Genomic DNA, 12179 nt, shown 5'->3' with positions numbered 1-12179 from the left:
TCCCCTCGGCCTGTGAGCTCTGACTACTTAAGCGCTCAATAAATACGATTGATTGATTGATTGATCTGGCTGGTGACGGCTGCTAGCCTGAGCCGACACGGATAAATATCCTAAGTGAGTTTCCCTGAGATGCCGCAAAATAATTCAGTTCGGCCTTATTATTCAGCATGGCCTGATGGAGAGCGCCTGGGCCTGGGAGGCTGAAGGATCTGGGTTCTAATCCTGGCTCAGTTACTTTTCTGCTAGGTGACCTTGGGCAAGTCACTTTACTTCTCTGCACCTCAGTTATCTCACCTGCAAAATGGGGATCAAGACTGAGAGCCCCATGTGGGACAGGGACTGTGTCCCACCTGATTAGCTTGTATCTACCCCAGCGCTTAGAACAGTGCTTGACACATAGTAAGTGAATAATAATAATAACAATGATCCTGTTATTCGTGAAGTGCTTACTATGCGCCAGGCACCGTACTGGGCGCTGACGAATATCATCATCATCATCATTATGGCCTGAAATTTCTAATCCACTCAAAAGACCATCAGACGGTTTAAAAATGGATAAAACCTCTAATTCAAAAACATCTTGGGGAGATGAAGTTAGGCCAATGGGAGAGAAATTAACGTCCTAGAAATCTAATAGCCTTACTCTTGACAATTTGGTACCCGTTCACAATGCTTTAAGGACTGAGTTACTGCCCTTGAAACTTGAGTCGCATTTCAACTCCAGACAAAAGAACTTCCCTCCCCACCATTTACGGGCGTGTGTACATTTTAGTTTGGAGATATTAAAAGCCCAGACTGGTCCCAACCTCAAAAGCCACAGCTACTCAAGCCTCACCATTGCAGTACTCCAGTTCAATGAGTAGGGTACTGTTGTCCATGAAGTGATTGTAGTAGGCAATAATGTTGTCATGCTGCAGGAGGGCCAGAATCACAATCTCGTTCAGGGCATCACGACGCTCCTTCTCCAACAATCGGGTCAGATCCACTTCCTTCCACACCACCAGTGAGTCATCCTGGAACACAAAGACAACAAGGGAAGCCGGCTTTCTCCCTGCCTTCCAGGGCGGGAATCCACAACCAACTCTCTGGGCCTGGGAGAAAAACTTTCCGAAGGAGGAACCGCTGCTTTGAAAATAAGAGCAAAGAAACTTTAGCCCCATTCCCTGCACATCCGTGAGCATTACCACTGATCCCAAGGGTGGGAAGAGCACTAAATGAGATCATGAGACTCTGCTCCCCCTGTTATTTTGACAGAAAACAAATTCCACTCCAACTATCATGACCTAGAAGACCACGTCAGCTAGCTGGAGAACTGGGGGAGGGAGAGGCAATGGGCAAAAGTGGGTAGGCGAGGTACACTGAATATTGAGTTTATTTGGTTCTGATTTTAGAAAAATGAAAGGCAACCTGGGGCTTCAATTTCTCCTTCAGAGAAAATGCAAATTCCTTTTTACCGTCAAGCTGTCCGCCACACTAAACTCCCACAACAACCCCGCTCCTCCCCTTTGGCCGGACGAGTTGACAGACCTTTCTCCTGCCTCTTTACCTTTATCCAAGTTGTCCTTCCCCACTGCCGACCTACAACTCTTCAGTTCATCGGAATTCAAATCAAAATCCATCCCTTCCCTGAGTTACACAGGACCAATTTACCTGGTCTTCCAACTCCACTGTGCTTAGTACCGTGTTCTGCACACAGTAAGTGCTCAATAAATCCCACTGATGGGATATTCGCATCACACAAACACACCGCAGCCACCTACCTGCATTTCTGTGGACTGTTGGTGCTAGGTGTATATTCTGAGTAGTCTACACAAGTTTTTCTCTATTTAACCTTTGAATTTACATCACAATTGTGCTTTACCTCGTAAAGTCTTTGTGCATACTCAAACGTCTGGTGATGATACCACCGTCATTAGACTTGTGGATGCACTGAAATTTAATAATCAATTGATCGATGGTACTTACTGAGCAGCACTTTGCGCAGGGCGCTGTACTAAGCTCTTGGGAGAGGGCAGTGTAGTTGGTAGACATGACCATCACCATCGGTGGTATTTACTGGGTGCTTACTGGGTGCGGAGCAACGTACTAAGCGCTTGGGAGAGTACAACAGAGTCTGTAGACTATGCCTTCAAGAAGAAATCGACAATAAAATTACAGGTACAAATACAGGGAAGCAACTGAGTACAAAGATATGTAGGTAAATGCTGTTGGGGTGGAGACGGACTGTGAGGGTGGGAGTGTCTAAGTGGTTGGGACTGACTGCACGGGTGAGGCAGGAGGGAGGGGAAAAAGGGGTAGAAGGGATGAGAGCCGTCAGGCAAGATTTCCTGGAGGAGAGATGATTTTAGGAGGGATTTACAAAAGGCGGGGAGAGGAAGAGGAGAGTGGTCATGTCGGATATACAGGGGGAAGGAGTTCCAGGAAGGAAGGAGGATGTGAGCAAGGGGTTGACAATGGGGTGAGGAGAGAGTGAGGGACAGTGAGACAAGACGTCTGGCACTGGAGGACCAAAGCGGGTGGGCTGGGTTGTAGCGGGACGGGAGCGAGCCTAGGTAAGGAGAACTGATTGAGTGCCTTGAGTCGAGGGTGAAGAGTTTCTGCTTCGCGTGGAGATGGCTGGGCAACCATTGGAGGGTCTTGAGGAGAGGGGACACGTGGGCAGAACGATTTTTCGGAAAAATGATACAGGCAGCCGAGTGAAGCACGGACTGCAGAGGAGAGAGACCGGAGGAAGGGAGGTCATTTAGGAGGCTGATGCAGTAGGTGAGGAAGGCTATGACAAGTGTTTGAGCCAATGTGGAGGAAGCGAATTCTGCAAATGATGTTCGGATAGAACCCTCACGATAGAGCGGCTGAATATGTGGTTGGAAGGAAGGAGTTGAGTCAAGGATAATACCAAGGTTGCACACTTGTGAGACTGGCAGGATGATGGCGTTTTCAACAGTAACTGGAAAATAAGGAGAAGGAGAGGATTTGGGAGGAAAGATGAGGAGGTCAGTATTGGCCATGTTGAGTCTGAGATGATGACAAGTAGAGATGTCCTGATGGCAGAAGGTAATGTGAGACCACAAAGAAGAGTAGGGGTTAGAGACGAAGCTTTGGGAATCCCTGTTCTAAGTGCTGAGAAGATACATGTTCATCAGGTTGGACATAGTCCCTGTCCCACATGGGCTCAGAGTCTTAGTCCCAGCAAAGTGACTTACCCAAGGTCTCAAAGCAGACCCGTGGTGGAGCCGGAATTAGAACCCAGGTCTTCCTGACTCCCCAGCCTGTGCTCTAAAGCCACGACGTTGAAGGCAGGGAACTTATCTACCAACTGTGCCCTCCCAAGCACTTGGTAGTGTCCGCTGCACACAAGAGCAGCTCAATTCATTCAATCGCACTTACTGAGTGCTTACTGCTCAATAAATACGATGGATGGACTGACTGATTGATAACTGAAGCCTGGAGAGTGGGTGAACTCCCCAAGGGAGTGGGAGTAAATGATGAACAGAAGGGGGCCCAGAACCAAGCACTAAGGGACAATAACATTCCATTCCCAGCTTTGTGATCTGGTAGACGCAGCAGTCTGTGAATTTGATTCCAGGCCCTACTGTCTACACTCTGCCTCTGACCTATTGTGTGAGCACAGCAGGTCACTTAACCAATCTGTATATCAATTCCTCTATCTGTAAATGGAGACAACACCTGTTTCTTCCTGATCTCAGAGATTGGGACACTGGTGAGGAAACAGATGAGAAGAAGCAGCCAGTTCAGTTCTTCGAAGTTAGGGTTCTACAAAAATTAAAAAGTTCAGGATTACCATCTGCTGCTAATGCTTTTCTACTGAAGAAAAAAAAAAATCCTCCTGAGCAGTCCCATTTTTAGACTGATGATTTTTTTACGGTTTTTGTGGAGAGAGCGCTTACAAAGTGACAGGCACTGTCCTAAGCACTGGGGTAGATGATCTCTCACCCCCTCTGCAGTCTCACATTTCCTCTTGCCTTCGAGACAGCTCTACCTGGATGTCCTGCTGTTCACCTCAAGCTTAATAAGTCCAACACAGACCTTCTTATCTTCCCACCCAAACCCCGTCCTCCCCGACATTCCCATCACTGTACACGGCACCAAAAGCCCTTCAACTATCATCTCTACGCTGATGACACCCAGATCTACATCTCTGCCCCTGCTCTCTCCCCCTCACTCCAGGCTCGCATCTCCTCCTGCTTTCAGGACATCTCCATCTGGATGTCTGCCCACCACCTAAAACTCAACATGTCCAAGACTGAACCCCTTGTCTTCCCTCCCAAACCCTGCCCTCTCCCTGACTTTCCCATCTCTGTTGACAGCACTACCATACTTCCCGTCTCACAAGCCCGCAACCTTGGCGTCATCCTCGACTCCGCTCTCTCATTCACCCCTCACATCCAAGCCGTCATCAAAACCTGCTGGTCTCAGCTCCGCAACATTGCCAAGATCCGCCCTTTCCTCTCCATCCAAACCGCTACCTTGCTCGTTCAAGCTCTCATCCTATCTCGTCTGGACTACTGTATCAGCCTTCTCTCTGATCTCCCAACCTCATGTCTCTCCCCACTTCAATCCATACTACATGCTGCTGCCCGGGTTGTCTTTGTCCAGAAAAATCTCCAGTGGCTACCAATCAATCTGCGCATCAGGCAGAAACTCCTCACCCTGGGCTTCAAGGCTGTCCATCACCTCGCCCCCTCCTACCTCACCTCCCTTCTCTCATTCTCCAGCCCACCCCGCACCCTCCGCTCCTCTGCCGCTAATCTCCTCACCGCGCCTCGTTCTCGCCTGTCCCTCCATCGACCCCCGGCCCACGTCATCCCCCGGGCCTGGAATGCCCTCCCTCTGCCCATCCGCCAAGCTAGCTCTCTTCCTCCCTTCAAGGCCCTACTGAGAGCTCACCTCCTCCAGGAGGCCTTCCCAGACTGAGCCCCTTCCTTCCTCTCCCCCTCGTCCCCCCTCCATCCCCCCCATCTTACCTCCTTCCCTTCCCCACAGCACCTGTATATATGTTTGTACATATTTATTACTCTATTTATTTTACTTGTACATATCTGTTCTATTTATTTTATTTTATTAGTATGTTTGGTTTTGTTCTCTGTCTCCCCCTTTTAGACTGTGAGCCCACTGTTGGGTAGGGACTGTCTCTATATGTTGCCAACTTGTATTTCCCAAGCGCTTAGTACAGTGCTCTGCACACAGTAAGCGCTCAATAAATACGATTGATTGATTAATTGATCGATAAACCTGGCGTTATCCTTGACTCCGCTCTCTCACTGAACCCACATATTCAATCCATTACTAAATCCTGTCCGTCCCACCTTGACAACATTGCTAAAATGCCCATTTTCCTCCCCAGCCAAACTGCTACCATTTTAAAACAATCACTCCTTCTAGCCCACCTGGATTACTGCATCAGCCTCCTTGCTGACTTGCCAGCCTCCTGTCTCTCCCCACTCCAAGCCATACTTCACTCCGCTGGCCGGGTCATTTTTCTACAAAAACACTCAGTCCATGTCGCCCTGCTCCTCAAGAAACTCCAGGGGTTGCCCATCCACCTCCACATCAAACACAAACTCCTCAACGTTGGCTTTAAAGCACTCAATCACCTCGCCCCCTCCTACCTCACCTGGCTACTCTCCTTCTACAACCCAGCGTGCACGCTTCGCTCCTCTAATGCTAACCGTCTCACTGTGCCTCGATCTCGTCCACCTCACTGCCGACCCCTCACCCATGTCCTGCCTCTAGCCCGGAAGCTCTCCCTCCTCGTATCCAACAGACAACTACTCTCCCCCACTTCAAAGCCCTAGTGAAGGGACATCTCCTCCAAGAGGCCTTCCCAGGCCAAGCCCCCCCTTCCTCTTCCCCCACTCCATTCTAAGCGTCGTCCTGACTTGCTCCCTTTGCTCTTCCCCCATTCCAGCCCCACGGTACTTACATACATATTTGTAATTTATTTATTTGTACTGATGTCCGTCTCCCCCACTCTAGATTGCAAGCTCATTCTGGGCAGGGAATGTATCTGCCTATTGTTGTACTGTGCTCTCCCAAGCACTTAGTATAGTGTTCTGCACACAGTAAGCGCTCAATAAGTATGACTGAATGAACACAAGTTAATTGGGTTGGACACGGTCCAAGTTCCACATGGGGCTCACAGCTCACAGATGAGGAAACTGAGGCCCAGAGAAGTTAAGGGACTTACCCAACATCACACAGCAGACAAGTGGCAGAGTGGGGACTAGAACCCAGGTCCTCTGTCTCCCAGGCCTGTGTTCTTTCTACTAGGCCACGTTGTTTCCCTAACATTGGAGAGGCTCCACAGCTCCATGCCAACACTTAAAAATCTCTAATCATCAGAAGAGGTTTAGAAAACCTCAAATGATGCAGGATTTGTGGATTAAAATCCACACCCTTGGAAAGAATGACTGACTAAATCCTCTTGCCCCCTCTTACCTCACTTGCAGCTCTCCTACTACAAACCTGATTGCCTTGTGCCTCCCCCAGCGCTTAGAACAGTGCTTTGCACACAGTAAGTGCCTAACAAATATCGTCATTATTATTACTTAACTTCTCTGGGCCTCTCAGTTCCCTCATCTGGAAAATGGGGATGAAGACTGTGAGCCCCACGTGGGACAACCTGATCGCCTTGCGCCTCCCCCAGCACTTAGAACAGTGCTTTGCACAGAGTATGCGCCTAACAAATACCGTCATTATTATCATTACTTAACTTCTCTGTGCCTCAGTTCCCTCATCTGGAAAATGGGGATGAAGACTGTGAGCCCCACGTGGGACAACCTGATCGCCTTGCGCCTCCCCCAGCACTTAGAACAGTGCTTTGCACAGAGTACGTGCCTAACAAATACCGTCATTATTATCATTACTTAACTTCTCTGTGCCTAAGTTCCCTCATCTGGAAAATGGGGATGAAGACCGTGAGCCCCAAGTGGGACAACACTGTATCCCCCCCAGCGCTTAGAACATAGTAAGTACTTAACAAATACCGTCATCATTATTATTACTAGTTAACCTCTCTGGGCCTCAGTTCCCTCATGTGGAAAATGGGGGTGAAGACTATGAGCCCCAAGTGGGACAACTTTGTATCTCCCCCAGCGCTTAGAACATAGTAAGTGTTTAACAAATACCATCACCATTATTATTACTAGTTAACCTCTCTGGGCCTCAGTTCCCTCATGTGGAAAATGGGGATGAAGACTGTGAGCCCCAAGTGGGACAACGTTGCATCTCCCCCAGTGTTTAGAACATAGTAAGTGCTCAACAAATAAATAAATAATAATAAATAATGGTGGTATTTGTTAAGCGCTTACTATGTGCCAAGCACTGTCATAAGCGCTGGGGAGGATACAAGGTAATCAAGGTTGTCCCACGTGGGGCTCACAGTCTTAATCTCCATTTTACAGATGAGGAAACTGAGGCCCAGAGAAGTGAAGTGACATCTCCATCTTACAGATGAGGAAACCGAGGCCCAGAGAAGTGAAGTGACTTGCCCAAAGTCACACAGCTGACAAGTGGCGGAGCCGGGATTCAAACCCATGACCTCCTACTCCCAAGCCCGGGCTCTTTCCACTGAGCCACGCTGCCTCTCAACCTCCTCCTGGCTCCTGCCTCGCTCACCCGCTGCAGACCCCTTTGCTCGTCTGCTGTGTGACCTTGGGCAAGTCACTTCAATCAATCAATCGTATTTATTGAGTGCTTACTGTGTGCAGAGCACTGTACTAAGCGCTTGGGAAGTTGGCAACATATAGAGTCGGTCCCTACCCAACAGTGGGCTCACAGTCTCTGGGCCTCAGTTACCTCCTCTGCAAAATGGGGATTAGGACCGTGAGCCCCATGTTGAACATGGATTGCGTCCAACCCCATTAGTTTGCATCTATATCTCAGCGCTTGGTACAGTGCCCGGCACTTAAATCCTTAAATCAAATACCACCATTACTATTATTATTATTATTATTAGCGGACCTCTCCGGGCCTCAGTTCTGTCATGTGGAAAATGGGGATTGCGTCCAACCACATTAGTTTGCATCTATCTCAGCGCTTGGTACAGTGCCTGGCACTTAGATCCTTAAATCAAATACCCCCATTACTATTATTATTATTATTAGTTAACCTCTCCGGGCCTCAGTTCCGTCATGTGGAAAACGGGGATTGCGTCCAACCACATTAGTTTGCATCTACCTCAGCGCCACATTGGTTTGTATCTACCTCAGCGCTTGGTACAGTGCCTGGCACTTAAATCCTTAAACCAAATACCATTATTACTATTATTATTAGTGGACCTCTCCGGGCCTCAGTTCCGTCATGTGCAAAATGGGGATTGCGTCCAACCACATTAGTTTGTATCTATCTCAGCGCCACATTGGTTTGCATCTACCTCAGCGCTTGGTACAGTGCCTGGCACTTCAATCCTGAAATCAAATGCCACCATTACTACTATTATTATTAGGTAACCTCTCCGGGCCTCATTACTATTATTATTATTGGTTAACCTCTCCGGGCCTCAGTTCCGTCATGTGGAAAACGGGGATTGCGTCCAACCCCATTAGTTTGCATCTACCTCAGCGCTTGGTACAGTGCCTGGCACTTAGATCCTTAAATCACATACCCCCATTACTATTATTATTATTATTAGTTAACCTCTCCGGGTCTCAGTTCCGTCATGTGGAAAACGGGGATTGCGTCCAACCACATTAGTTTGCATCTACCTCAGCGCCACATTAGTTTGTATCTACCTCAGCACTTGGTACAGTGCCTGGCACTTAAATCCTTAAATCAAATACCATTATTATTATTATTATTAGTGGACCTCTCCGGGCCTCAGTTCCGTCATGTGGAAAACGGGGATTGCGTCCAACCCCATTAGTCTGCATCTATATCTCAGCGCTTGGTACAGTGCCTGGCACTTAAATCCTTAAACCAAATACCATTATTACTATTATTATTATTAGTTAACCTCTCCAGGCCTCATTACTATTATTATTATTATTAGTTGACCTCTCCGGGCCTCAGTTCCGTCACGTGGAAAATGGGGACTGCGTCCAACCCCATTAGTTTGCATCTATATCTCAGCGCTCGGTACAGTGCCTGGCACTTAAATCCTTAAATCAAATACCACCATTACTATTATTATTAGTTAACCTCTCCGGGCCTCATTACTATTATTATTATTATTATTAGTTAACCTCTCCGGGCCTCAGTTCCATCATGTGGAAAATGGGGACTGCGTCCAACCCCATTAGTTTGCATCTATATCTCAGCGCTCGGTACAGTGCCTGGCACTTAAATCCTTAAATCAAATACCACCATCACTATCATTATTAGTTAACCTCTCCGGGCCTCATCACTATTATTATTGGTTAACCTCTCCGGGCCTCAGTACCGTCATGTGGAAAACGGGGATTGCGTCCAACCCCATTAGTTTGCATCTATATCTCAGCGCTCGGTACAGTGCCTGGCACTTAAATCCTTAAATCAAATACCACCATTACTACTATTATTATTATTATTATTATTAGTTAACCTCTCCGGGCCTCAGTTCCGTCATGTGTTAAACGGGGATTGCGTCCCACCCCATTAGTTTGCATCTACCTCAGCGCTCGGTACAGTGCCTGGCACTTAAATCCTTAAATCAAATACCACCATTACTATTATTATTATTATTAGTTAACCTCTCCGGGCCTCATTACTATTATTATTATTATTATTAGTGGACCTCTCCGGGCCTCAGTTCCGTCACGTGGAAAACGGGGATCGCGTCCAACCCCATTAGTTTGCATCTACCTCAGCACTCGGTACAGTGCCTGGCACTTAAATCCTTAAATCAAATACCACCATTACTATTACTATTATTATTAGTTAACCTCTCCGGGCCTCATTACTATTATTATTATTATTATTATTATTAGTTAACCTCTCCGGGCCTCAGTTCCGTCACGTGGAAAACGGGGATTGCGCCCAACCCCATTAGCCTGCATCTACCTCAGCGCTCGGTACAGTGCCTGGCACTTAAATCCTTAAATCAAATACCACCATTACTATTATTATTATTATTAGTTAACCTCTCCGGGCCTCATCACTATTATTATTATTATTATTATTAGTTAACCTCTCCGGGCCTCAGTTCTGTCATGTGGAAAACGGGGATCGCGCCAACCCCATTAGTTTGCATCTATATCTCAGCGCTCGGTACAGTGCCTGGCACTTAAATCCTTAAATCAAATACCACCATTACTACTATTATTACTATTATTAGTTAACCTCTCCGGGCCTCATCACTATTATTATTATTATCATCATTATTATTAGTTAACCTCTCCGGGCCTCAGTTCCGTCATGTGGAAAACGTGGATCGCGTCCAACCCCATTAGTTTGCATCTACCTCAGCGCTCGGATTAGTGCCTGGCACTCAAATCAAAAGCCACCATCACTATTATTATTATTAGCTAACCTCTCCGGGCCTCATTACTATTATTATTATCATTAGCGGACCTCTCCGGGCCTCAGTTCCGTCATGTGGAAAAAGGGGGTTGGGTCCAACCCCATCGGTTTGCATCTATCACGGCGCTCGGTACAGTGCCTGGCACTTCGATCCTTAAACCAAATAGCACCATTACTATCCTTATTATTATTATTAGGTGACCTCTCCGGGCCTCAGTTTCGCCATGTGTGAAATGGGGCTGAACCACCCGAGGACCTTGTATCCCCTCCCCCGCAGCGGTCAGAAGCGGGCTGGGCCCGGAGTAGGGGCTTTCCGGATCGGCCGAGGAGGAGGAGGAGGGAGGCTGAGGCGGCGGCCGGTGTCGGCGGCGGGCGGTAGGTACCTCGGTCCTGCGGTAGAGCGTGGCCTCCCCGAAGGCTCCGCGTCCGAGGACCCGGATGGGGATGTAGTGCAGCTCCTCCAGCTCGGCGCCGGGCCCCGGCCGGGGGTCCGCCCCGCTCCCGCCCGCGCTCCCGCTCCCGAAGTCGGAGCTGATGGAGTGGCAGTGCCGCTCGTACTGGCCCAGCACGGACATGGCGGCGGCGGTGTGAGGTGAGGACAGGACAGGACAGGACAGGACAGGACAGGAGAGGAGGGCCGGGCCGGGCCGGGCCGGGCCGGGCGGGGCCTGCCGTTGCCGCCGTCACAGCCCGCCCGGGCTCGGCTCGGGCCGCCGCGCCAGCCCCGCAGCCCCTCGGGCCGCCATGGCCGCCTGACACGGCCCCGGAAGCGCCCAGCAACCCCGCTTCCGCCACGGACAAGGCGACACCGCCCCTTCCTCAGCCCGCCCTCTTCCCTCCCTCCTCCTCCTCCTCCGCCCCTCATCCTTATCCCCTCCTTCTCTCCCTCTTTCTCCCCTCACTCCCTTCCTCTTCCCTCCTCCTCCGCCCATCATCCTTATCCCCTCCTTCTCTCCCTCCTTCTCCCCTCACTCCCTTCCTCTTCCCTCCTCCTCCGCCCATCATCCTTATCCCCTCCTTCTCTCCTTCCACCTCCCCTCACTCCCTTCCTCTTCCCTCCTCCTCCGCCCCTCATCCTTATCCGCTCTTTCTCTCCTTCCTCCTCCCCTCACTCCCTTCCTCATCCCGCCCTCTTTCCTCCCTCCTCCTCCGCCCCTCATCCTTATCCGCTCCTTCTCTCCCTCGTCCTCTCCTCACTCATCCCGCCCTCTTCCCTCCTCCTCCGCCCCCCATCCCTATCCCCTTCTTCTCTCCCTCTTCCTCCCCTCCCTCCCTTCCTCATCCCCTTCCCCCTCCCTCCTCTTCCGTCCCTCACTACCTTCCTGATCCCCTCCCCCCGCCCTCCTCCCCTCATCCCTATCCCCTCCTTCTCTCCCTCCTCCCCTCACTCCCTTCCTCATCCCTCCCTCCTCCTCCGCCCCTCATCCCTATCCCCTCCTTCTCTCCCTCCTCCTCCCCTCACTCCCTTCCTCATCCCGCCCTCTTCCCTCCTCCTCCGCCCCTCATCCTTATCCCCTCCTTCTCTCCCTCCTCCTCCCCTCACTCCCTCCTTCCTCCCCTCACCCCTTCCCTCCTCCTCCGCCCCTCATCACCATCATCATCATAATGGCATTAGTTAAGCGCTTACTATGTGCAAAGCACTGTTCTAAGCGCTGGGGGGATACAAGGTGATCAGGTTGTCCCGCGTGGGGCTCACAGCCATCATCCCCATTTTACAGATG

The 12179-nt window shown here is 49.8% G+C and overlaps 1 protein-coding gene across 1 annotated transcript; it reads right to left on the bottom strand.

Moving 5' to 3' along the window:
• Window positions 1-835: 835 nt before the first annotated feature.
• Window positions 836-11093, bottom strand: NEK9 (NIMA related kinase 9; the record flags this gene model as incomplete). Its single annotated transcript, XM_038746062.1, has 2 exons — window positions 10842-11093; window positions 836-1013 (listed from the first exon to the last, which is right to left on the bottom strand). Coding segments are annotated over exons 1-2 (370 nt in total), but the record flags the coding sequence as incomplete, so codon positions are not given.
• Window positions 11094-12179: the final 1086 nt, after the last annotated feature.

The sequence above is a fragment of the Tachyglossus aculeatus genome, chromosome 1, assembly GCF_015852505.1.
Source record: "Tachyglossus aculeatus isolate mTacAcu1 chromosome 1, mTacAcu1.pri, whole genome shotgun sequence".
Lineage (NCBI taxonomy): Eukaryota > Metazoa > Chordata > Mammalia > Monotremata > Tachyglossidae > Tachyglossus > Tachyglossus aculeatus.
Note: the sequence above shows the minus strand (reverse complement) of the source record. Positions and strands in the feature narration are given on the sequence as shown.